The sequence below is a fragment of the Myxocyprinus asiaticus genome, chromosome 20 (genome assembly GCF_019703515.2).
Source record: "Myxocyprinus asiaticus isolate MX2 ecotype Aquarium Trade chromosome 20, UBuf_Myxa_2, whole genome shotgun sequence".
NCBI classification, from domain to species: Eukaryota; Metazoa; Chordata; class Actinopteri; order Cypriniformes; family Catostomidae; genus Myxocyprinus; species Myxocyprinus asiaticus.
The window spans coordinates 4,775,574-4,803,537 of record NC_059363.1 but is presented as its reverse complement, the minus strand read 5'-3'; the positions used below and the strand labels follow the sequence as shown (position 1 = coordinate 4,803,537).

General features: G+C 37.1%; 1 protein-coding gene across 1 annotated transcript in view; it reads right to left on the bottom strand.

Moving 5' to 3' along the window:
- The window catches only part of LOC127411508 (tonsoku-like protein), a 36,210-nt gene extending 9,153 nt beyond the window's left edge, over positions 1-27,057 (bottom strand). Inside the window, exons 1-20 of the mRNA XM_051647152.1 lie at positions 26,827-27,057; positions 24,061-24,156; positions 23,733-23,875; positions 23,468-23,651; positions 23,195-23,324; positions 21,369-21,540; positions 21,112-21,226; positions 20,769-20,914; positions 18,389-18,541; positions 17,766-17,891; positions 8,125-8,320; positions 7,232-7,287; positions 7,063-7,152; positions 4,430-4,502; positions 4,182-4,345; positions 3,950-4,073; positions 3,413-3,648; positions 1,088-1,553; positions 585-772; positions 73-167 (exon numbers count right to left, since the gene is read on the bottom strand). Coding sequence (XP_051503112.1) covers positions 73-167; positions 585-772; positions 1,088-1,553; positions 3,413-3,648; positions 3,950-4,073; positions 4,182-4,345; positions 4,430-4,502; positions 7,063-7,152; positions 7,232-7,287; positions 8,125-8,320; positions 17,766-17,891; positions 18,389-18,541; positions 20,769-20,914; positions 21,112-21,226; positions 21,369-21,540; positions 23,195-23,324; positions 23,468-23,651; positions 23,733-23,875; positions 24,061-24,156; positions 26,827-26,851 — 2,978 coding nt within the window. The 5' untranslated portion in view covers positions 26,852-27,057. The remainder of the gene's footprint in view (positions 1-72; positions 168-584; positions 773-1,087; positions 1,554-3,412; positions 3,649-3,949; positions 4,074-4,181; positions 4,346-4,429; positions 4,503-7,062; positions 7,153-7,231; positions 7,288-8,124; positions 8,321-17,765; positions 17,892-18,388; positions 18,542-20,768; positions 20,915-21,111; positions 21,227-21,368; positions 21,541-23,194; positions 23,325-23,467; positions 23,652-23,732; positions 23,876-24,060; positions 24,157-26,826) is intronic.
- Positions 27,058-27,964: the final 907 nt, after the last annotated feature.

The window sequence follows — 27,964 nt, the reverse complement described above, 5'->3', positions numbered from 1 at the left end:
TAATAGCTAGAATTACACACACACAACCCACTAAACATAAACATACAAAACCAGCACAAAAAAAGTCCATACCTGTGTGGAACTGGAATCAAAAAGACATTATCTTTAACTCTGACCCTCATTCTGATTGGTGCCAGCACGTGGGCTGTTCTGTTCTGAAGTACTGTCTGTGGTTTTGCAAAATAGTAAAAAAAAAAAAAGTCACTCTTTAATGGCACTTGTTAATATATGTACTAATATATGCAACATTACAGTCCATAATTGCCAATCAAACACAATGGGCATGTTTATGGCATGATACCTATTTTTTGGAAAGTAGCATGTAGTATGTGTACTGTCTACAGTACGAAAATGTTCTGCATGCAATATGCAGATGGCCTACAACATATGCCAAAAAGTGCAGTATACAGCTAGAACGTAGAATACTGTATCCAATAAAGCAATGCATATGACAAAGTTTTGATACATACTGCATACTTTTTCCCATTTAAAAAAAATAGCTGTCAGTATTCTGAATATTCTGCACAGTATGGAGAATTTAGGACATTCCAAAAATAGCCAAAGAAGAGTGAGGTCTGTGGTACCATTGGCTGATGTGTAAGAGGTACATGGTCATGCATAGAGTCAGGTTCTTGGGTTGTGACGGGGCTCTGTGACCTGCTGACCTCTCTTCTACCCAGCATTACCATCCCAGGCAGTTGATTCATCTTCACCTGTCGAGACTTATTAGCTCCTTTCTTCAGAGAGAGCCCCCTGCTGGACGAACTATGAACTGCAACAAGAAAGAGGAACAGTCCATTAAATGTCAATTTCGGGAAAACTTTCATAGTCAGTGTTGGGGATAGTTCAGTTTCTTGTTTCTCCTTTTAAAACAATGCAAGTTATCACATATCAAGTTACATTTTAAGTTTTAAGTTAATTTTGCATAAAAGTCAACATGAAAACACATTCACTAATCTCACATTTCAAAGTGAAACAGGATATTATATATATAAAAAAAAAAGAAAAGAAATAAAAAAAAAATCAGGTTAATCCGATTTATTTTTATTTTTAGGAATAATAGCTAATGCTTAAGCTAAAAAAACACCTCTAGGGGGTGCTTCGGTAGATACAGAGAAATGATTCTGAGTTCTGGAACTTGTTTCCCGTGGAACATTATGCTCAGACACTCTCCGTTTCTTCTTGGGCTGCACATCCATCAAGTCATCCTCCAGCCAATCATCTGCCAGATACTCGTCTTCAGGGACCAATGCCGATCTGCTATTGGCCGACACAGCTGGAGTGCTGGTAAAGGCTGCCTCTGATAGGCTCTGAGACAAGAGGCGGGATTTGGCACTTCCCAGGTTCTGCATGGCCTTTTGGTACACTATTCTGCCCGATTCTGACTGCGGTGACAACACAGCCTCTCTGACGGCATATACAGAAGGCACTTCCTGGCTGGGTGGGACTTCCTGTGGGGACCGGGCACCTGGGGAACGTTGTCTAGAACGAACAGGGCGCAAAGGGCTGATTGAGCAATCCGAGTCGGAATAATCGGAGGAGCTGCTCTCGTTCTAAAGTGGCAAGAGAGGAAAACAGTAATTTAAAGGGACAGATTACACAAAAATAAAATGCTGCTGACATTTACTCACCATCATGTTTTTCAAAACCTGTATGACCATTTCAATATTTTAAAGATATTGGTGCATTCAAGTCCTCCTGGGATAAATACGATGTAACATGCGTTCAAGTGATTTTAGTCGGTAAGAAAAGACCCGTTTTGCAATTTCATATTTCTTTCTCTTTTTTTTTTTTTTTACTTACTAGAAGTCAAGAAGCTTTTTTAGCACCAATGTAAAAAAAATAAACAGCAAGGCCACACATTAGGTGCGTAATTAATCTATTTTGTCATTCTTGTCAGTGGCGGTTCTCAGCTCTTTAGGTCCATACTATGCAACTGGATGGGTGCCAAAATTTTGAAGCTCCAAAAACACATAAATCAGCATAAAAGTAATCCATAAAACTCCAGTGGTTAAATCAATATCTTCAGAAGCAATGTGATGGGTGTGGGTTAGAAATAGATCACTTTCACATTCTTCTTCATGCATACCACCCCCTACTGGGCAGGGAGAAGAATTTCTAGCAAAAAAAGACTTAAATATTGATCTGTTTCTCACCCACACATATCACTGCTGAAAATATGGATTAAAACACTGGAGTTGTATGATTTACTTTTTTGATGCCTTTATGTGCTTTTTGGAGCGTCAAAATTTTGGCACCCATTCACTTGCATTGCACTACAGAGCTGAAATATTCTTAAATCATAATTTGTGTTCTGCAGAAGAAAGTCATACACATCTGGGATGGCATGAGGGTGAGTAAACCATGAGAGAATTTTTGGGTAAACTATACCTGTAAATTGACATGCCCCCAACTCAGAAATTTGGGGCTCGAAGCAAATACAGAGTTTCCCGCTCGTAATTACAAATTTGTGGTGTTGTACACGTGTGCTTAACTTGAAATAGGATAATTCCAACATGACTTATACGTAACATTTGTTAGCACTTCCAGCCAAATTCCAAGTACGTCGATCAAACTGTTATAACAAGAGTTTTAATTGGTTATTTGTTGTAGCGTCCCCTATGGGCAGAATTAGAATAAATTTGGCATGCATCCTCAAAATGTCTTTGTGTCAAAGTTTCCCAAGTTTCGTTAAGTTTGGATTTTGCGTTCAAAATATATAGGTAGATAAGTAAATTTGGGCCAAAATATTCATTGGCTTTTATCTTCTAAATGATTTGGCAAATACATTTTTTTCAATAACTTTTTGTCCTGAGGATCTCTAGCCGATTCATGCAAAACTGTGCGCAAATCAGACTACCAGTCTAGGAGAAAAATTCAAAATTGCAGAACAATTTTATGGATGGAAATGAAACGGGAGATATCCTGTACGTTTTGTTTCAATTGACTTAGGGAATTAGAGGAAAAAAACTCTAGTCTAGCGCATACAGTTATATACTGTATATATATAGCGCATATAGTAGTGAAAACGTGGTGGGGGGGACTTGGTGGGGGGACCATCCTGCCAAATTTGGTGTCTCTAGGACTTACTGATTTTACTGAGACTTTTGGTGAAGGCGGCCAAGAAGAAGGTAAAGAAGGGGATGACAAAGGCAAAGAAGTCAGCGGCAAATTAGAACAGTACAAATATAATAAGGTTCCAGCACTTTCTGAGCTTGGACCCTAATGAAAGTGAATGGTGACTGAGGCAAATATATCCTTTTGTGTTCCACGGAAGAAAGTCATACAGGTTTGGAACATGAGGGTGAAAACATTTTAACTCTAAAATGCTAAACATCTGACTAGCCACCATAAAAACAAAATGTACATTTTTAATCTTTCAGAATGTAACAAACACCAGTTCCAACCCTACCCCGTACAAAACATCCACTTCCATCCCTCTCGGCTGGCGGGCCGAGCCGGAACTGCCACCGTGTCTGGAAGCAGAGTTTTTCGGAGCAGGGCTGGTGGCACTCGGGCCAGGAAGGTTCCACTGGGGTGAGGGGAGCATCTCGTCCTGCTGTGGAAGTGGTTCTGAACACTCAGCATCAAAGAGCTGAATGTCCTGTAGCTCCCTCTGCTGGCGTGGAGCCACCGACACAATAGAGACTACAGCAGAACAAAAAACACGTGAAAAGGACTGCTAAAAAAAAAAAAAAAAAGTGACTATTTTTCAAGTAGTTACATTTTTTATGGTGCCAAAACATCACAATTTCCGCAAACTGTATTAGCATGTAGCAGTAACGATTAACCAGTAGTCCCACCTCAATTTAGACAACTTTACAGCTCAAGTAACAAACATTTTTAAACTGAAGAATTAATGCAAGTGCTTTAACAACAATACAAGCTTTGACAAGCTTTCCGTTTTTAAACTCTCAGGCCACTTGGAAAAAAAAAGTCTAATTCTCACCATCGCATGACAGCGCTCTCTTTATAAGTTTCTCAGTCTCTAAACACTCCTGCTTTGTCTCCTGGTCCAATTCTCGGCTATAGTTCTTAAACCATTGACGCAGAGTGTCCAGAGGAGTGTGTCCCTATAAAATCCATATATTAATCATATTTCCTGAATTGTGAATGTTCCACGTAAACATGTAACCAGGGATTTGTGTAGAATTTAGTTGTAGAATACGTGAGGGTCTGACCTTGCTATTACAAACAGTGACCGACGCTCCACTCTGTATCAGCAGTCGAGCGACGCTGAAGTGGCCGCAGTTCAGGCTGTCGTGAAGGGGCGTAACGCCCTCACAGTCTCGACCGCCAGGGTCATTTATATTCGCTCCACGTTCTAACAGTAAGGCTACAATCTCTGAAAGAAACAGACAAGCAATTAGTGACAGGTAAATCTCTAATAATTCATAATGAAACATTTTAAATTTGCTGACTGCAGTACCTTGATGACCGTAGTTACAGGCTTCATGCAGAGGCGTCCACCCGCAGTAATCCCTGAGGTTAACAGGGTGACCCTATCAGGAAGAAAAACACCTTGACAGCTATAAATGTATGTTTAAACTGTAAAAATGTACCACTGTAACCATACAGTAGTTTATTAGTTGTTCTCAACTGGTTTCGCTTCAGGACCTAAATTTCACATCAAGTGGCGACCCAACACGTAACCTGGATTTAATGTAGCCTAGGTCACCTGGGTCTTTTTATTTGCATAGTTTTGTTCCTGGATTTCAAATAAAAAGGGCATGCATCAGGTGAGATTTTTTTTCGCTTGAGGTAGACAACAAAAGATACCGGAAGTTTTCTCTCCCCCTTTTAGAAACTGATGAGCCTATTTATATGAGCCTATTAAAGGAATATTCCGGGTTCAATACAAGTTAAGCTAAATCGACAGCATTTGTGGCATAATGTTGATTACCACAAAAATAAATTTAGACTCGTCCCTCCTTTTCTTCACAAAAACAAACAGAAAAAATAAATCTGGGTTACAGTGAGGCATTTACAGAGGAAGGGGGCAATTTTTTGGAGGGTTTAAAGACATAAATGTGAAGCTTATAATTTAAAAAAAGCACTTACATTAATTCTGTTAAAACTCATGCATTATTTGAGCTGTAAATTTAAATTGTCATTTTTACAGACATTTTAGGGTTTGTTGACATCGTCATGGCAACAAAGTTGTAAAATTGGATATAACTTTACACAGAAAAGGTTAGTAAGTGACTAAAATCATGTTAACAAGCATACCTTTTATGTCTTGTGGCTATAGGCAAGTATTTTAATGTTTAAAATTTAGCCCCATTCACTTGCATTGTGAGTGCCTCACTGGAACACAGACTGCTTTTTTTCTCCCCAATTCCCATTGCGCTCCAAGTCCTCGTGGTGGCGTAGGAGGATGAATCTCAGTTGCCTCCGCATCCGAGAGCGTCAATCTGCGCATCTTATCACATGGCTTGTTGAGCGTGTTACCGCAGAGACGTAGCGCGCGTGAAGGCTTCACGATATTCTCCGTGGCATCCACGCACAACTCACCACGTGCCCCACCGAGAGTAAGAACCACATTATAGTCACCACGAGAAGGTTATCCCATGTGACTCTACCCTCCCTAGCAACCGGGCCAATTTGGCTGCTTAGGAGACCTCCAGGGGTGGTAGTCAGCGTCTTTACTCGCTGAGCTACCCAGGTCCTGATTTTTGCTTTTTTTAAAGAAAAGGAGGGACGAGTCAAAATAAATTTTGTGGTAATCAACATTGCCACAATACGGTCGATTAAGCTTAACTTGTATTGAAGCCGGATTATTCCTTTAAAATTATTATCCAGTTTTTTCCTAATGTCAAACATCATTCAAACAGAGCATCTATTACACAGGAGGAAAACTTTGTCCATAATTTGTCCATTAGTCTTCCAGGTCCAGACTTCATGACTTGCCCTAATATTTACAGTACAATGCACAGGTAAATGCACAGGTAAGACCATGGATGGCTCTTTATTGCTGTGGTCAGGTCAATGTAATAAGTCTTTATAAAACAATTAAAGTATTTTTTTATGAAAAAAGTATCCCAGACACATTTAGAAACTTTAATTACAACTGCTACAGCTGTAATAAAAATGAGGTCCAATAGATTCCACCTAATAGATTATTATTAACTATACAATTTGTCAAAATACCACACTGTTACTAGTGTAAAATTGTGATAATTTTAGTAAGGGTGATGGAAGGGCTTTGATTTCCTCCATAGCGCTTTAAACTAGAACATTCTCACAAGAATTCAAATGGGTCGCATCAGTGTTGTGGTCTGTAGCATGATATTGAGGGAAGCCCGTTTGACGCACACTCACTCCAGAGATTAGTTAGAGAAGAGCAGATGGCGTGAGTGGTTCTGTGATGGCTCACGCCACACACTGGCACGAAAACCAGGTTTCAACCGCATCATGTTTTCAGATGAGAAGCATATTTAGCACTTAAAGTGCAGAAAGCGAGATGAATATCATCAAATTTGCTTCTGCGTCCCAAAATTTTGCTTGGGCTGTGGAAAAATTTCAACGGAGGAAGAATCATAGCATTGTTCTTTCTTTGCTGTCTGCGACCCAGTCCGAACAGACTAACCCATTTCTGTGTCGTGACCAACCAGTTGAGAAACACTGTTTTATGCCATAATACTGATTACAACAGTTATTGCTTCAACAATACAACTGTGTTAACCTCGTATTAGCCGACACTCTCTTTAAAAAATAATGAGTATAAATTACAAGATTCTAAAAAGCTTCTTACATTTCCCATACCATTTGACCAATAATATATTTCCATTATTTTCCATGACTTTTGTAGTTGCTCAGATTACTCGACAAGGTTTTTAAAAAAATACATTTATAGAGGTTGCACTCAAAAAGAGCGATTTCTAACTGACATACTATAGTTGAGTACTCCAAGTCTAAGTAAAATAGAAAAAGAAAATCTGAAATTTCCATAACTTTTTAACCTGTTTTATCCTATTTAACTAATTTCCATAACCTTGAAATCATGACCCACTTTATAAGGGAACAGTAATTCAGTTTCCTGCAGAATGGATTAAAACACACCTGTTCCACCAGGTACTGGACCTGCTTCATGTTTCCCTCTATACAGGCTCTGTGAAGAACCGTCTCGCCTTTCTCATTCCGTCTGTTCCACTGCACGGACAATAGAACAAAAAACATGAAAAGAACTGAAAATCAGACAATAATCCTACCAGAGATTATACCATTTTACCCTCTGAGTCTTCCTCCTGCCCGTAACCATCTTGTCATAGCCCTCCAGATCATCATCTGCAGAGAAAGATTATTTGATTTACCATTAATAAACATCTACATCTTTATTACATTACACTGCCTGTAGTTCAGGTTTTTTGGACCTGTACACTCATAGTACTCCAAGTTACCAACGAAAATCCAACCTGTCAATTTATATACCATGGTACAGAATGATTATCAAGTGTGAAATCATGGTATTTACATGGATTTTTAAGAATACTATGGTCTTTTTTTCTTCCCAATTTGGAATGGCCAATTCCCAATGCGCTCCGAGTCCTCGTGGTGGCGTAGTGACTCAATCCGGGTGGCGGAGGACGAATCTCAGTTGCCTCCGCGTCTGAGACCGTCAATCTGCGCATCTTATCACATGGCTTGTTGAGCGCATTACCGCGGAGACCTAGTGCAAGTGGAGGCTCACGCTATTCTCCACGGCATCCATGCACAACTCACCACGCGCCCCACCGAGAGCAAACCACATTATAGTGACCATGAGGAGGTTAACCCAAAGTGACTCTACCCACTATAGCAACCAGGCCAATTGGTTGCTTAGGAAGCCTGACTGGAGTCACTCAGCACATCCTGGATTCAAACTTGCAACTCCAGGTGTGGTAGTCAGCGTCTTTACTTGCTGAGCTACCCAGGCCCCCCCATACTATGATCTTGAATGTGCTATGGTTTGTAAATACCATAGGATCTGCATATTGTAATTATTTAGATACCTAGTAAAAAAATACCATCTGATACCATCACTATACCATAGTAATGTGTCAGTACTTTTTTGTATCTTCTACATTTTAATAAATCTCATAAAAAGTCATATCAAGATAAGCATTCTGTAATACAGTGCATTACCAGACTCAGAGTACTGGATGTCACTGTCCTCTAGAGGTTCACTGTTCTCCACTTCCTCTTCTTCCTCCTCCTCTTCACTGTCCTCCAGACTCAGATTGTCTCGCTCGCACAGTTCCTGCAGACGTGCTTCTGTGTCGTCATAGTGCAAGGAGCCGCCGCGTCGCTGGGCCTGTAACCACACCCTCAAGACCCGTCTCTGAAAAAACAAAACAAATGGCATTTACACAATAAATTTTTTTGTTAAGCAGACGCTTACTTTTTCCTTGGTTTTGTCTTAAATAGCAGTGACAAGCGATGTGCGATGAGACATACTGTAGTTAGCCACTTTTCCATTTCTACTGTTGCTAGACATGTTGTAAAAGTCCTCGGATACTAGGGATGCACCAAAATTAAAACGTTTCGCCAATACCTCTTTTTTTTTTTCAACACTTTGTATTGATTCTTGTATAAAAAAAAAATATAAAAAATAAACAAAATATATATCTACACTGGTGGCCAAAAGTTTGGAATAATGTACAGATTTTGCTGTTTCAGAAGGACATTGGTACTTTAATTCACCAAAGTGGCATTCAACTGATCACAGAGTATAGTCAGGACATTACTGATGTGAAAAACAGCACCATCACTATTTGAAAAAAATCATTTTTGATCAAATCTAGATAGACCCCATTCTAGCAGCCATCACTCCAACACCTTATCCTTGAGTAATCATGCTAAATTGCTAATTTGGTACTAGAAAATCACTTGCCATTATATCAAACACAGCTGAAAGCTATTTGGTTTGTTAAATGAAGCTTAACATTGTCTTTGTATTTGTTTTTGAGTTGCCACAGTATGCAATAGACTGGCATGTCTTAAGGTCAATATTAGGTCAAAAATGGCAAAAAAAGAAACAGCTTTCTCTAGAAACTCATCAGTCAATCATTGTTATGTTTGCCAAACAACTGAAGATTTCATACAAAGGTGTACACTACAGTCTTCAAAGACAAAGGACAACTGGCTCTAACAAGGACAGAAAGAGATGTGGAAGGCCAGATGTACAACTAAACAAGAGGATAAGTACATCAGAGTCTCTAGTTTGAGAAATAGACGCCTCACATGTCCTCAGCTGACAGCTTCATTGAATTCTACCTGCTAAACACCAGTTTCATGTACAACAGTAAAGAGAAGACTCAGGGGTGCAGGTCTTATGGGAAGAATTGCAAAGAAAAAGCCACTTTTGAAACAGAAAAACAAAAAGAAAAGGTTCGAGTGGGCAAAGAAACACAGACATTGGACAACAGATAATTGGAAAAGAGTGTTATGGATCTTAACCCCATTGAGCTTTTGTGGGATCAGCTAGACTGTAAGGTGCGTGAGAAGTGCCCGACAAGACAGTCACATCTATGGCAAGTGCTACAGGAAGTGTGGGGTGAAATGTCACCTGAGTATCTGGACAAACTGACAGCTAGAATGCCAAGGATTGTCATTGCTGCATGTAGAGGATTTTTTGATGAGAACTCTTTGAAGTAGTTTAAGAAATTCTGAAATTTTTTTCAAATTGTAATGGTAATTTTTCACATTATTAATGTCCTGACTATACACTGTGATCAGTTGAATGCCACTTTGGTGAATAAAAGTATATATATACACACACACACACACACACACACACACACAGAATCAACTTTAACCCCCATTATATTTGTCACTTTAATAACCGCCCCTTCACTCAATATACATAGTCTGGGGCAGAATGAAATTTGAGTATCTAAAACCTCAGATAACATTCTGGACTCTTACCCAAAATTCTTGAATCTTTGCGCAGAACCACAGAGGATGGGCCATGTCTCCATCCTCCAACTGACATCGACAGCAGGTAGGTGTGCCTTTTAAACCAAGCTTAAACAATCTAGGGGGAGTCCAGTAAAAACTATGCAAAATCTTAAACTGAATAAGGCATATCCTTGCATCCCTAGACATAGTTTTAACATTTTTTAAAATTCTTTCCCACTCCCCATTCTCCAATAGCAAGTTCAAATCTCTTTCCCATAACCTCTTAAGAGCTGTTAAGCCCCATCACCAAGACTCTGAATCAACAAGGAATAATACACTGATGCTTCATACCCCTTTCCAAAAGCCGTGAGCACAATACGGAGGATGACTACAGCTTAAGGGGCTATGTACTACCACCAAGCATAGTACAAACTAGATGGCGCAACTGTAAATACCTGAAAAATTGAGACCAAGAAATCCAAAATTGCTGTGTTATGTTTTCAAATGATCTCAAAGCTGCTTTCATTAAAAGGTCACCAAGTGTAGCAACACCCCTCTCCATCCATTCTTTCCAGCAAAGGGGGACTTGTTAATACACAATATGGGGTTCAGCCATATGCTTGAAGAAACATTTAGGTAAGTGTCAAAATTTAACATACAGGAAACCTTTGTCCATACTGAATGCAAGTGTAAAATAATGGGATGCATTTTTACTTCTCTAGGCAGTTTGATAGAAAGACTTTGCAATGGTGAGATTGGGGTAAGGATCGCTTGTTCAATGTAGTACCAGGGAGGAGTTCTCTCAGGTGGAAGAGACCAATGGGCCAAGTGTCTAAGATTAAAGACAGTAATAAAACAAAATTTTGGGGAGGCCTAAACCTCCTTTGTCAATTGGTCTATGTAACTTACTGAAATGCAATCAAGGTCGTTTACCATTCCAAATAAAAGGCTTAGATATTCTATCAAATTGTTTAAAATAAGAAAGTGGAAATTCTAGTGGAAGAGACTGAAGTAGATAATTGAATTTGGGGATACAATTCATTTTTATAAAATTGACCTTCCCTACCATAGACAAATGTAGTGAAGCTCATCTATCCACATCACACGAGAACCTTTTCATTTTTTAATTGAAAGGCGCCAGGTTGGAAAGCCTTGTCAGGGCAATATACTGTCAGAGCAAGAGCTTCCGATTTAGACCAATTCACCCTGTATCCTGAAAATTTGGAGAAAGAATTAATAATTTTATGGAGGCTAGGCATAGACCTACTAGGGTCGGAGACAAATAATAATAATATATCATCTGTCTAAAGTAGAAGTTTATTCACCACACCTCCTGCTACAATGCCAGGAAAATCATCCTCTTTTCTTATTGCAGCTGTAACAGTTCCAGGGCAAGACAGAACAATAAAGGGGAGAGAGGACAGCCTTGACGGGTTCCCTACCAAGAGAAAAAATATCTGAAATTAATCCATTAGTTTGCACTGCCACTAGCAGTTAGTTATTAAGCAACTTAATCCACGCAATAAAAATTTTACCAAACTGTGTTCCTGTAAATTTCCAAAATCTTAAAAAGATATTATTCCACCCTATCAAACGCCTTCTCGGCATCAAGTGAGATGGCACCGATCGGGGTCTGATCATTCGCTACTGACCACATAATATTTATAAAACATCTAATATTATCAGAAGAACTACAACCATGAATAAACCCCACTTGATCTATATGTATAATAGATGTAATGAATTTTAGACAATATTTTTACATCTCACTGGATCAGGGAAATTGGACGATAACTTTTACATTCATCTGGGTCTTTATCTTTTTTAAGAATGAGACTGATCAGGGCTTGCATCATGGTTGCTGGTAGTTCACCTTCCTTTATTGACACCGTGTAGACATCTAACATACAGCCAGTGGAGCCAGTTCTGTGACATAAGCTCTAAAAAATCCTGTGGCAAAATCATCTGGCCTCACCTGTTGGCAAGGCTTTAATGACCTCAACAAGCTCCTGCAAAGTAATATCCGAGTCAAGAAAGTCAAAATAGTATTGTACCTATACTTTCGCTGAGTCAACACTCTTAGACAATTAGATGACATTCGGTGCTCCAGCTCTGTTTCAGCACTTTTAATACTCTTTTCCAATTCTATGAATTCCTGTGCTTTGATCTTTTAAATGAATTAGGCATATTGTATGATCCGCCCCCTAAGAACTGCCTTAAGCGCCTCCCATGCCATGCCCACAGAGGACACTGAGGACCAATTGGTTTCTACATAAACATTGACTTTTGTCTTTAACATTTGTTGAAATGCTGGGTCCTAAAAAAAATAAAAAAATATCTAGAGTAAATCTAATAAACTGATGAAAAAAAGTTGTTGTCTCTCCCAGATGGATTCAGAAGTCTACAAATGTCTGTAAGACCAAGATTTTTTACACATCCTCTGTAGTGTCAACATTGCTCTAAAGGGTTTACACATCTTTGCAACACTATGATCAAGGATTGATCCATTAAAAGATTGAAGTCTCCACCCACAACCATAACATGAAGGATCCCAGCTGCTTCTAACTTTCCATCAAGATCTATAAAAAAAGTTCTGATCATCAGCTTTGGGTGCATAAATATTAGCCAAAATAAGATTTTGCTCGTATTTCAGCCAAAACAATGACTCTTCCTAAATTATCTTTGATCTGTTTGAGACATTTAAATTGTGAATGCTTACTTATCAATGTGATGACTCCCCTGCTCTTACTCAAACCAGCACTACAAAACACATGCCCACACCATGCCCTACCAAGTTTATCAGCTTCCTGTGGAGAAAGGTGCATTTCTTGAAGGAACACTATATCAACTTTTTTTACGCTTAAGATACCACCATCCTTCTTTTTATAGGGTGCCCCAGCCCATTAACATGCCACGAGGAAAGAAACATTTTACCTATATTTAAGTGTGGCATATTGACATGCAAAGAATAATTGTGTACCCATGGCTAAATTATATAGATCACTATCCAACATTAATGTAACAAGAAGTAAAAGTCTTGCATCCATCCTTGGCATCAATTCTCAGCTTAGCAGGATAAAGCAGTGTGAAGCTTCCCTACAGTTGGTGCAGTAATTTTTTACAGTCCTTGAAACAGTCCTGTTTCCCTTGTGTCGCTTTAGCAAAGTCCGGAAAAACCATGATTTTGTGGACCTCCCCGCACAACTTGCCTTTATTCCTTGCCACTCGTAGAACAAAGTCTATGTCAGCTGACTGTAATAATCTTGCCAGGATAGATCGGGGTCTGTCACCTGCTTTGGTAAGCTGACCAAGAGCTCTGTGCGAGTGCTCCATCTCGAGCCGGCGGCCCACTCGATCAAATTTGGAATAAGCCCCTCCAAAAACTGCACCATATCTTGACATTAATTTCCCTCAGAAATTCCAACGAAACAAAATTTTTTACAAAATTGTTTTTGCATTTCAAAACAACAGAACTCACATTTTACACATGTCCTGCCTTTATATGATAAAACATTACAAATTCATACTATGCATATGTTGGTTAATTCCATGGAAATGTCACTGCATCATAGAAAAATAAAAAGATTTGACTAAAGAAACAAACCCCTCTTTTAAATTCTGTATTATATTGTTATATTGGATAATGCCGTCCACACCATTAGAAGGCGCCGCTTGCTCACATAGCTCTGACTGGAGCGCTGAATGCAGACTATAGACCATATTCACGCTAGCACCATCTTTGATTTTTAATGGGAATGACAACGAGGCTGTGAGGGATGGACTTACAGTCTCTTCAATGGGCTGTACTGCAGTTTAAAGTGTTTTTGGATCGTTCTGTGGACAAAACATTGATAAAATATCTGTCCAAGAACATTCAGTATAGACAAAGAACTCCAGACAGCATGAGTTGTTGAAAATCAGATGTGATCTCGGAGCTTTATACAGTTTTATACCATTCATGCCACTGGAAGAGATTGTAAGTCCATCCCTCACAGCCTCATTGTCATTCCCATTAAAAATCAAAGATGGTGCTAGCGTGAATAAGATCTATACAGTATTTTTAAACATAGCCTTTTAAGGTTTAGTAATCTTGTAAGGCCATATTGCGATTTCAATCTTAATTCAATCAATCATGCATCATTAGTGGAAATTATACCGATGTCTCAGAAGTCAAAGTCTACTGGTTTCAAAGCATTTTGGATGGTTTCCCTCATCATGTAGCCTATAGCTAGTTGCCGTTTAACAGCTTTTACCATCTGTTGATATGGTTTTACCACATTAACTTGACCAGGAGAATGAATAAAATTAAAACATTTCATGTTCTTACGAGTACCAACCCTTCTTCATATTGTGGCTAATATTATTTCTGGATTGTTCGTTTAAATTCAAAGAGTTTTTACAAAGTGTGTTAATAATTAATTTTAAATAAACCATCAGCTTTTCATACCAGCATTTTCATGCTTGTAACTGATTAGGGTTGCACGGTATACCGGTACTAACGAAATATCACAATACCAAAAATGTTTAAATGGTACGATATCATCTTGTTGTTAATTTCGATACCATATTAAAGTATGCTGCCATTAGCAAAATGTAATTGAGTTTTAGGTGAAATCAAAGACTACTTGAAAATAATAATAAACATAAAAAGTCTCGTTATGGCCAAGTGTGATCATTAAACAGCAGAAGGTTGTAATTTAATTAAATAATATAGTCACATGCGCTGCACACCACAGAATGAATGAGAGGCTCCGCTCTGCTCTGTCATCTCCTTCACACACACAGGCGCGTGCGCACACAGCACACACGCACCACACACTACTACTGCTTGATTTTCATGCAGTGTGTCCAATAGTATCCATCTGCAGAGCCGCAGAGCAGTGTGTTTAGTGTATAAATGGCTGTAAACTCTCAAATGACCCTTTTCACTGGAGATTTCAGCTCGTGAGTCGTGGGAAGTTTGATATAACAAACCCTTCAAAAACAGGAAGAACTTCAAAGGTCTTTCAAAATAAAAGTCCTGCTGAAATGGGATTATTCAACTGGATGTGTGAAACTGAAGATATTACAACAGAAAAATATTACTATTGTGTAAGTGTAATATTCAAAGTAGTAGCAATAATACTCATAATAATAATAATATAATATTAAATGGTTATATTACTAGTATTATTATCTGTAAGCAATATCACAAAAGCTGAATACCAGTACTGAATATCAGCATGTTGTGATTCAGCCATGGCAGCCTCAGGTAATCAGATTGTTTTCATTTAATGTTTTCATTAATACTGTAAAGTCCTGTAGTGCATTTTTTATTTTATTTTTTTTTTACCAAAAATACTTCTTTATAAATTGTTATATTTTCATTTGATCAAAGCTGTACAGTATGTATTTGATTAAACATAGTTTGATCATAACATTTAATTAAAACATTTAACATGGAATACAGAAAAATTAAAAACAGAAAAGGCATCATTTTTATGCATTTATGCAGTTTTTTTTTGTCGATAATTTTCTGTGTAATTTCATCAAAAATATTATTTATTTGTTGCCTAAGTATCGAGTTAGTATCAATGCCAAGGTACCAGGGCTGGCTGGTATTGGAGCAACCCTATAACCAATATGCCGATGGTTTTAATTTGCCGATATCGGCAGCCGTTATCCCTATTGGATAAATTAGTCACTCATATGTGATACCATTTGAAAGCTTAGAATCTTAACGTTTTGTAGAATACAATCACTTTTGTATTTATGTTACATAAAATAAAATAAAGCTTGAAAACATCCATGCCACAAACGAGTGCCACCTTGAGTTTTTTTACATAACACTTATATAGACAAGCTATAAATCAAATGAAAGCTCTCATTCTCAGGAATGTGACTGTACAGATTATTTTGTTGTAATACCACAGTTCAAATGATTATCAAAAGAATCACAAAGTGTAATATGATCTCTGTTTAACAGCAAAGACAAATGTCTCATGTCAAATCATCAGCAAAATACGTTATCAACTACTGTTATATATCTTCGCAGGGCTGGGCATCTCAGCTTTCCAATAACACCTAGATTAAGCTTCTTATTATATATAGAGATATTTGACCTCCGAGTGGAACAGAACAGTGGGAAACATGCATGCAATCCATTATAAACTGGAGGTCTATGGTGTGAATGCTCAGCTAAGCTAGAGCGCCACCTACATTTCAGATCTTTAATTTTGTGATGGAAGGTGATAGATGAAAAAATCTTTTCCCCAGTATTTTCTGCCATCTAGAAGAATAAAATAAGACTTTTTGCAGGGAGCAAACAAAACCAGAATTACATGCCTACAAATTTAGGACAACTACTAAAAAAAAAAAAAAAAAAGATTGTACTGCTGTGTGCATTTTCCATTTCCCTTTTTGATTTGAAACTATTGCACCTAATAAACAAGCAAAAAAAAAAACAAAAAAAAAAAAAGGCAAATAGTGTTCCTAAAACTGTATGTCCACATTTGTGGACAGCGGAACATAGTTGTGAAATTTTACCAAGATACAGAAAGTCAGATTTTTTTTCATCAGATATTTTATTATGTGTCCAGGAGTTTTGGTTATTCATATTTTGAGATGTTACAGAAAATACAGCTTATTTTCTATAAAGCTGAATTATTAATTCTGATTAAAAGTAATGGCCAGCATCATCAAATCACTGCCAACCATGTTAAAATAAAATTTTGCCTTATAAAATTCTGAATTTATGTACTGATTATCATTGTCCCATGTCTGCCAAACCTGTTGAGTGATCCAAACATCATCTGCAGCCTGAAATGGAACTTTTGGTTGGATTTTAGGAGTGAATGCACTTCGCTGCATATAAAGCTATAGGACACACCCTTGCTCCCTATTTAGTGAATGACTTAACCTCCAGACAGTCTGTCTGCACTGGTCTCAGAACGGTTAGAAATGCATCTTATTTTCATCCTAACTCCGTATAAACCTCTGAAAGCAACATTTTTCAGCTTTTGCATGAATACATTTATTCTCAATGTGAAAATGCACAGTAAATATATATATGAATGCATTCACTAACGTTAATGAATAGAACCGTACTGTACAGTGATAAATATTCAAATGAAGCGAAATGATGCACAGATGTTGAAAATAATTCTAAATAACTAACATGTTTTCTCAACTTTTGAGGGAATGCGGTCCTAATTTCCACATATGGGGACGCGCGAGAAATGAATGGATGTTTTAAAGCGGCATATCAAATGAAACTAGAGACGCTACTCTTTACAACCAAACAGGTTTCAATCAAAAGACTTAGAGGTTTCTTACCAGAGGCACTTTTGTTGGCACTGCACCAGTAGCAGCGCTTCCTGTATATCAACGTCATGCTGTTATGACACGCGACGTGATGTGCCAGAAGTTTAACCCTTAAATTACAGTGTAGAGTCTTGCGAAAAGTATGCGGTCGGTTTTAATTCATTTAAACTATGTGTTGCATATAGCGAAGCCAAAACACAGCATCCACACATGTGGATGCGGGGGTCGCACGAGGTTAATTTGGGGGGTTTTCTGTAACATGAGACCAATTTTTAACAATTAGTCCACATTATGTGTTTAAGGTGAGCTTTTCAATTTTGGTGTAAAAAATTACTGGCGGCAGCCAAAAAAATGCAGCAGAGTGTGGCTGGCTGCGATTTAGTGACATTCAGCATTTCGCTTTCAGAGAAGACAGAAATATTACTTATCATAGGAAACTTGTCACATCAATTCACATGTACTGGATTGCTGATAAACTAGACCATATGTACAAATATACCTGTTCTAAATTCTTCTAAATCATGAAAACAGTGACATTCGCATACATTGAGAAGGTTTGTGTGTGTTAAGCGGCAGAAACGGACCTGTAGTTTGTTTAATCGTGATTTCTCAGCACAGCTCAGAGCAGCAGTGTAACTGGCATCTATCTTCTCCATTGACTCTCCCATCTCTTCTTGACAACCTGCGATGTTCAGCCACGTCTCACACTCCTGATACACATGCAGAGAGAAAGGCCAGATAAACATGGAGTCATGAGGAAGTTTGAGGAACAAAAAAGACGATTTTTAACAATGCATTTTTTTTATATATGTGTCAAGAATAATATTTATGCGTTTCATTAAATGTTACGTTTTTACAAAAACAAGCTTTGCTGGAAAATAATGGCTATGGCTTACAATGCAAAACACTGATTTGTCATATTTAGCCCATTCTTACTGATGCTTTTATGACCATTCAACAAAAATTCATAAATTAGGTGAAAAGTTTGAATCGGTAGAATCTGCAAAACATATGTTTAATACATCAAACAATTACGAATATTTGAGTTTGCATGACATTAAACACATTTACAAGATAAACTAATGTAACATTCAGTGACAACAAAGTACTGGTATTTGGTAGGGCAAGTGATTATTCCATCAACTGGCCCGAAACTCTCACAATGGCCTGAGGCCAACAGGCCATCCTTAGTTTTGAGCCCGGTTACCTCTTTGGGGTTGCCCTGTCTCAGCTGTAGTTCTCGTTTGTAATGTTCAACAGCTTTGTGATGTTGTCTCAGGTCTGTGTATGTGGCCGCCAGAGACACATGGATGACAGCTAACTCACGAGCCGGCTTTCCTAAAGCCTCTGCACATGCCAGCTAAAACAGAAAAAATCAGAGTGTTAAAATAATGTATTTAAAAACAAATATAATTCTATGAAGGACAAACATAATAAAAAATTAAGCACACAAAAAAGGTTTCAGTTATTGTAGTCCTTATACTAGAATTCACAGGCTTGCCCCACCTTTTGACCAATGAATTTTCATGAATTTTTCATAATTTAAGGATTTTAAAAATTATCTCCATAGAGATTACACTCATGTGGAGCTATAAAACATGATATTGATGTAAAATGATATTGATATAAAAATTTCCATTACTTTTCAGGATTTTTTATTTTATTTCCGGGACTTCTCCAGGCCTGGAAATCACAATTTCCCTGATATTTCCAGGTTTTCCATGACCATGCATGAATTCTAAGACAAAACTGAATATATGGCTGCAATGTATATGTTTTAAAGTATGTAAACTAACTTCTATGTTCTATCCCAGTTTAATATGCAAAGACAACTATAAGTAAGCCATTCATAGGTTAATTTTCTCGAAAACTGAAAGCATTCTTTCTCTCTGGTGTTTGTTTGGAGTGACCGCTGAGACCCGCCCCAACAACTTTGCTCAACCAATGGCATGAGTCGGGGGCGGGACTATCTTTTTGTTTGAACAACAGCAGACGGGTGGCATTTTCAGAAAGCTGTTTTGAAAACAGATTATTTTTGCAATTCCGTTTGGTGGCGCAGCTTTAATATGCAGAGACACAGCGTTACAGAATGGCAAAGTTTGTTTAAAGCAATTACATGACCTTTTTTTTTTTTTTTTTTTAATCACAAATGATTAAATAAAAAAACTACACATAATAGAAGCTGACACTCTGAATCACAATAACATTTTTGGAAGGAAAAAAAATACATATTGAATGCCACAGCTTGCTAAAGTCACACTAAATTCACCCCAAAACAAACAAGACTTTTATAATCAGTGTCTTCCTAAAAACACTTTCAACGAGAAAAAAAGAAAATCCATCATCAATGTCTGGGTCTTTGAGTGTTAATATTTGAGACAGACCGATACATTGGTTTTACCGATTAATCGGTGCCGATACTTACTTTTTGGAACTATCAATTATTGGCAAAAATATATGCCAATAGTAGCCAATACTGTATTTTTTATTCTTCTGTGTGAAATTTAAAACAATTTCTATCACCTTGTGGGGACTTGCTATATCTACATCTTTTATCATTGACAATATTCATCCATATTTTTGTCCTCACTTAAGTTTTTATTAGATAATCAAGTGTTGTAAAATGAAGCGAGGGCACACAAAGAAAAGACTAGCCTAAATAGAAATGTCCCCCATCAGTACAGTACAGTACATCATGTCTCCAACTTCATATCTTGTGAATAATAAACCTTATTTCTCATTCAACCTTATCTTGTGAAATATATATATATTGGTTGAACAATAAACTACATCTGGGATTCTATACATTTTGGACTCTTGTAGCCTCTGTGTCTGCGCCAATCACAGTAAGGAATTGCTGAGAATTATTTATTTATTTTTCTCCCAATTTGGAATGCCCAATTCCAAATGTGCTTTTAAGTCCTCGTGGTTGCGTAGTGATTCGCCTCAGTCCGGGTGGCGGAGGACGGATCCCAGTTGCCTCCACGCCTGAGACAGTCAACCCACACGTCTTATCACGTGGCTTGTTGAGCGCGCTGCCACGGAGACATAGCGCGTGTGGAGGCTTCACACCATCCACCGCGGCAACCACGCTCAACTCACCACGCGCCCCACCCAGAACGAACCACATTATAGCGACCACGAGGAGGTTACCCCATATGACTCTACCCTCCCTAGCAACCGGGCCAATTTGATTGCTTAGGAGACCTGGCTGGAGTCACTCAGCACACCCTGGGATTCGAACTAGCGAAAATTGATCTCAAAATCAATGCTGTAATGTAGAATGAGCATTTCAGTGGGACAGAATACGCAATATTATTGGTCTTTTCAATTTTATTTTAAATATATGAACAATGTCATTTATTATTCGTTTCTGTCTTCGCATTTTAATTTTATAGGCCCCAGATATAGCCCTCCATCTGTTTGAATTCAAGAAATGCAAGGTTGGGTCTCACATTCATGATGCGTATGTGAGGTAGGCGTTCGTCAAAAAAAGGTTGAGAACCACTGCTCTAGTAATGTATTAAAACTACTAACTTGTGGGGAGAAATGAAACAAAAAAACAAACAAAAAAAATATCCACTAACTTGTGTCTGATAAGCCTCCAGAGCTTTCCTGTAGCAGCTCACTTTACAGTAGAGATCACCCATCTGCTCTGACAGATCCATGGCCATGTGAGAAAACTTATCTGTCATTTCAGACGCCGCCTGCTCCAGCTGACAGCCACGGATTGCTACATGTACATCAGACACACATACATTTCAAACTGTTATTAAAATGAGCAGTTTGCAAGAGTTATTATTACAGTGTTATTTGTGTGATTTGCTATCTGAAAAAAAAAAAAAGTAGGCTCACAGACAACTAAATTCAACCTATAGCTGTGCAGCTTTAAGAAATAAGCTGCTGTTAAATCACTTATTTCTGTCTCACCAAGCTTGAAATCTTTCTTGACGGCCTCTCGATCTGCAGGCTGCTGGGAGCCCAGAAAGAACGCTTTCTTCAGAGAGCGCCGCGCTGCTGCAAAGTCACCCAGATAAAGCAATATCTGAATGAGCACAGAACAAGAGATATACAGCAAAATGTTAAATACACCTGTTACAAACATAATCAAACTGTACAGACAAAGAACAACAAGTGTTGATCATACTGCTGTTTATGACGTGGTCTGGATGTCTTAGGATAATTACCTTGCCGATACTGTGGAAACATTCGCTCTCACTGAATTTTTCCTTCATTTTGCGAGCACATTCTTTAGATTGCTCAAAACAGCGCATGGCGCGCGAGTGCTGTCCGTTTCGGAAGTGAATGCTGCCCAGGTTGAAATTGGCGCGATAAAGATCTTCCAGAAGGTTGTTCTTCCTAGAAGAAAAGCAGAATTGTTTTTGCAAATTTTCACATTTTAATTAAAGGAATAGTTCACCCAAAAAAGTAAAAGATGGTTACAAAAAAAAAAAAAAAAAAAATCCTTTTGTGTTCCACAGAAGAAAGTCATACAGGTTTGGAACAACATGAGGGTGAGTAAATGATAACAGAATTCTAAAATCAATTGTAATGTTTCTATACAATACTATTACTATAACTATAATCATTAAATGAAATATAACTATTATGTAATATGATGTCACATTAAAAAACAATAATAAAATCACAGTGCTTTGCCAAAAAAATAAAAAATACTAACAAACAATTTTAACACATGATTGGTTATTTAGCAAAAAGAGAGGATTGGAGAAAAGAAAAACAAATCATTTATGCAAATTCTCTCATTTTACTTCATGTCAAAGTGTGAAGTAAAACTTTGTTCATTATTACTGTTAATAGAACAGTTTCCAAAATATGTTGTTTATAAGTTTTTATTATTAAAATAAACAGTATAATTCCCTCATTCCCTGTTTTGAAGTAGTTAGAAGTTTAACCAATTTCGCTAACAAGGACACAAATTTACAATTGGCCTCTTTTCTAAAATCAACTGTAATGTTACTATACTATTACTATACTATAATTATAAAAATAAATATTATAACTATCATGTAATAATGTTACATTGATTTTTAAAATGAATATTATAACTATTATGTAATATGTCACATTAAAAATTATTTTAAATTACAGTGCTTTGACAAAAAATGTTTTTTAAATAAATACTAAAACAAAATTTCAATACAGGATTTGTTATTTAGCAAAAAGAGAGGATTGGAGAAAAGCAAATTGTTATTGCAAATTCTCTCATTTTACATCATTTCAAAATGTAAATTAGAACTTAGTTCAATGTTAATGTAAAAAATTTCTTTTACAAAAATATGCTATGTATAAGTTTTTTATTTATTATTAAAAGTTTTAATTCTGTGTTGTAATAGTTACACATTTAACCAATTGCCCTAACAAGGACAATATTTAAAATTGGTCTCTTACTCTAAAATCCACTGCAATATAATTATAATTATTAGAATAAATATTTCATAACTATTATTTTATTATATGATGTCACATTAAACCAGTTGGATAAATATTAAAGAAAATTTCAATACAGAATTTGTTTTTGTTTTTTAGCAATAAGAGAATTGAAGAAAAGAAATCATCAAATTGTTTATGCAAATTATCTCATTTTACTTAATTTTAAAGTGTAAAGTAAAACTTAGTTCTTTATTAATGTTAAAAAAAAAAAACATTTACAAAATGTATCTATCTATAAGTTTTTATTATTAAAAGTTTTAATTCCCTATGTTGAAGAACACTGAAGTTTAACCAACGGCCCTAACAAGGGCACAATTTACAATTGGCCTCTTATTCTAAAATCAACAGTAATATTACTATAACTATAATTATTAGATTAATATTATTGTATTACATTAAAATTAATCAAAGTTTCAGGGCTTTGGAAAAATATTAGAGAACAAAATTTCAATACATGATTTGTTATTTTGCAAAAAGAGAGAATTGATTAGGGATCTGTATACTTTTGCAAGTACTACTTAGTAGATATTTTGTTCATTTATGTGCATGAGTTTCTCACTCCGCGATGTAGATGCTGTGTCTGATGTGGTCACTGCAGCGCTGTGCTTCTTTCAGTCCATCATACACACAGCCCAGATTCAACAGCAGACGTGCCTTCATCTCATTGAGCTCTCGCTGTGACACAGAACCTGCAGAGACACAGAAGTCAGAGTGAAAGAAGAGAAAGAGATTGTGATTCCCACCCTTTTTGACCAGTGAATTTCCATGACTATTTCTGGACCTTTCCAGACGTCTGTGTGTACTTTTATATGGATAAGGTTCGCTCTTTAACCTTCAAGCCGCTCATCTACGATGGCTAAACTCTTCTTGAAGGCATCTTCGGCATGCTTCAAGCTGTCCCGTGATAGGTCAGAATCAAAGAGGAAAAGGTACGTCCGTCCGATGGTGGCCAGAGCCCTCTGCTCCTCTGCTGCATCATTAACGGATCGAGCCAGATCCAAATGCAGCCGCTGGTGCTGAGAGAGAAAGTGTAGGTGAGACCGTGTGACTCGCCTAAATCCAAAGACTCACTTTATAAGTAATATATATTTTCAAACCTTCAAGGCAGCCTCAATGTTCCCCAGTTCTGCATAACATTCTCCAATCTTCCTATTGGCCACAGCTGAACCAATCACATCGTGTAAAATCTCAGACAGGGCCAATTCCTGACGATGCTCTTCAATAGCAGCATGATAGTTACCTACAAGAAACATATGCAATACATATATTTAAACATACTTTTCAGAGAGATGAACAACACTTCAAGTATAGTCATGTCAATTCAACAGACAACTGTCATAATAATCATAATGGTGACAGTTAATGGATCCTCTTTAACATATAGATTTAATATAAATCTTTGTAAAGTTAGGGATTCATTTTTACCTGTTTTAGCATACACCTCTCCCAGCAGATTGCACAGACTGGCCTCTTCTTTCAGATTATTGCAGCTTTGTGCTTTACTCTTGGCTTTCTGAAGTTCTGCATTGAAAAGAATAAAACTTTCCTGGTATCACAAAAATAACTTTAAACGTAAATTATTTAATAGAACCTTTTCAAAGCAATGTTTAAAAAGTTTATTTGCAAAGGTAATTATTCAAGTTTTAGAAAAATAATATTTACATGTGTACACAAACACATAAATGTACAAGATATTTAGACAGACAGACAGATAGATAGTTATAAATATATATATATATATAGACATATATATACATATATACAGTATACAGTGCAAGTCAGAAGTTTACATACACTTAGGTTGAAGTGATTAAAACTCATTTTTTAACCACTCCACAGATTTAATATTAGCAAACTGTAGTTTTGGCAAGTCATTTAGGACATCTACTTTGTGCATAACACGAGTCATTTTTCCAACAATTGTTGACAGACAGATTGTTTCACTTTTAATTGACTATATCACAATTCCAGTGGGTCAGAAGTTTACATACACTAAGTTAACTGTACCTTTAAGCAGTTTGGAAAATTCCAGAAAATGATAACAAGCCTTTAGATAATTAGCCAATTATCTTCTGATAGGAGGTGAACTGAATTGGAGGTATACCTGTGGATGTATTTTAAGGCCTACCTTCAAACTCAGTGCCTCTTTGTTCTAAAGAAAAAGTTAATGAATAAATGGCAAATTAGATGGGACAGTAGTAACACAGGGAGATGGTGTTATAGCATTACACAGACAGTAGGGAGGATAAATTGCCAGGGAGGAAATAGAAAAAATTATTATTAAAAGTATTGCTGTCTAGATTAAGACTGGGACACACAGGGTTGAAATCAACATTGGCACTTGAAAATGGATTATGCGATGTGTGTGGTGTATCTGAAAATGTATGTCATGTGCTTTTTATGTGTAGTAAATATAATATATATCGTGATATATTATTTGGTCACTTTAAGAATGGGGAGGACAGAATGAAGTATGAGGATATTTTAGGAAAAGGTTTAATGGACAGACAGGTATACAGAGCACTAATTACATTTATATATAACTCAGGTCTAGGGTCTAGAATATAATATGTGTGGATGGAAATACTCTACCTAATCTGGAGCATGAAGAGCTAATTGTGAATGTTAGAGGAGCTGAACACGCAGCGCTAGCATGAGCATGCGCTCTGATTGGTCCATGTATTGGGAAGGAGTATGAAACATCCATACAGATTTTAAACTTCAGACTCATCACCCATGCAAGTTTAATTTGCCATCCAGTACAGTAGGTGGCGATAATGCTCCTAAAGAGTTGATCGCCATTAAACAAAAGAAGAAGAAGAAGAAGAAGAAGTGCCTCTTTGCTTGACATCATGGGAAAGTACAAAACAAAAACAATTGTGGACCTCCACAAGTCTGGTTCATCCTTGTGAGCAATTTCCAAACTCCTGAAGGTACCACGTTCATCTGTACAAACAATAATACGCAAGTATAAACACCATGGGACCACACAGCCATCATACCTCTCAGTAAGGAGACTATATTCTGTCTCCTAGAGATGAATGTAGTTTGGTGCAAAAAGTCCAAATCAATCCAACTACAGCAAAGGACCTTGTGAAGATGCTGGAGGATACAGGTAGACAAGTATCTATATCCACAGTAAAACAAGTCCTATACTGATATAACCTGAAAGGCTGCTCAGCAAGGAAGAAGCCACTGCTCCAAAACCGCCATAAAAAAGCTAGACTAAAGTTTGCAAGTGCACATGAGGACAAAGATTTTACTTTTTGAAGAAATGTCCTCTGGTCTGATTAAACAAAAATGTAACTGTTTGGCCATAAAGACCATCGTTATGTTTTGAGGAAAAAGGGTGAGGCTTGCAAGCATGGGGGTGGCAGCATCATGTTGTGGGGGTGCTTTGCTGCAGGAGGGACTGGTGCACTTCACAAAATAGATGTCATCATGAGGAAGGAAAATTATGTGGATATATTGAAGCAAAATCTCAAGACATCAGCCAGGAAGTTAAAGATTGGTCGCAAATGGGTCTTCCAAATAGACAATGACCCCAAGCATACCTCCAAAGTTGTGGTAAAATGGCTTGAGGACAACAAAGTCAAGGTATTGGAGTGACCATCACAAAGCCCTGACGTAAATTTGTGGGCAGAACTGAAAAAGCGTGTGTGAGCAAGGAGGCCTACAAACCTGACTCAGTTACACCAGTTCTGTCTGGACGAATGGGCCAAAATTCCAGCAACTTATTGTGAGAAGCTTGTGGAAGGCAACCCAAAATATTTTACCCAAGTTAAACAATTTAAAGGCAATGCTACCAAATACTAACAAAGTTTATGTAAACTTCTGACCCAATGGGAATGTGATGAAAGAAATAAAAGCTGAAATAAATCATTCTCTCTACTATTATTCTGACATTTCACATTCTTAAAATAAAGTGATCCTAACTGACCTAAGACAGGGAATATTTTCTATGATAAAAATGTCAGGAATTGTGAAAAACTGAGTTTAAATGTATTTGGCTAAGGTGTATGTACATTTCTGACAGTGTATATATACATATATATGTGTCTATATATGTAGACAGATAGATAGATGTTATGTGATCTACGTTATTAACATATATCAGTGTAAATGACATATATATCATTGACGGACACTTTGTGTACAAAATAAAGCAATGTATGAAGAGTGATGACTTACGTTTGATCTCCTTTGCAGAAGTCATCCTGGCTGTCTATCGCACAATTTCACGAATACTTACACGAAGTCTAATGAATAAACACCACTAACTGTCCAAGAACAGTTGCAATATTTTCAATCAGGTCGTCTACATCGTGTTTTACAGTGATCAGCTGTTATGATTGGGGAAAAAACTGATTTATTTAAAGATTGAGTTGATGCTCTTCAAGTGGCGCGCCAAAGTTGAAGGTCCGGGACACATCGGAGGTCGCTGATTGGTTAGGCTTGGTGACGTCACGACGCTCCCACAATGCTTTGTCGGAAAATGTCCATATTAAGAGGCCATATTGGTAAGGGCACACAGTGATATTTGCTAAAGATGTCTTTGTTTGGCTAAAGTTATTAAAGATGTTAAATAATTAGATATTGAGGCGATATAATTGAACCAATCAGATATTTAGAGATAAACAACTGTCAGCTTTTACATTTCACCCACTGAAGCCAAAACCAAAAAGTGACCCAAAAAAATTAAATTAAAATGCACTTAAAGGAATATTCTGGGTTAAGCTCAATCTCCAGTATTTGTGGCATAAATTGGGTTGCCACTTTTAAATATATATTTAATTTTTTTGATTATTTGTCTTCTTTATCTTATGTATACATTTTGGTTGGTTTATAAGTTTGTTTTTGTTTTTTTTCTTCACCTGTACTTGTCTTTATGACTCTTTATGAGTGATTATATTCAAACATTGTTTGATCTTGTTGAACATTTATATAGAAAAAACTCCAGTTTTAGCACCATTTGTGGACTTTTCAGACGGTCCCTTACCCACCATAGGCACATTTTCCAACTTATATCAATGTTAAATAAGCGATCTTGAACGATTTCACCGTGACGTCATCTGACCAGCAAAATATCTTCCCTTATTGATTCGGGACACATCATTTTATCTTTAAACATGGGACAATCCCGTATTTTACTGGACAGGTGGCAACCCTAGCCTCACTGAAACCCAGATTTTGTTTCTTTTCTTTTCTTTTTTTTTTTTTTTAAAGGAGGGGCAATACAAATAATGTTTTGTGGTAATCAACATTATGCCACAAATGCTGTCGATTGAGCTTAACTTGTCTTGAACCCACAATGTTCCTTTAATACATA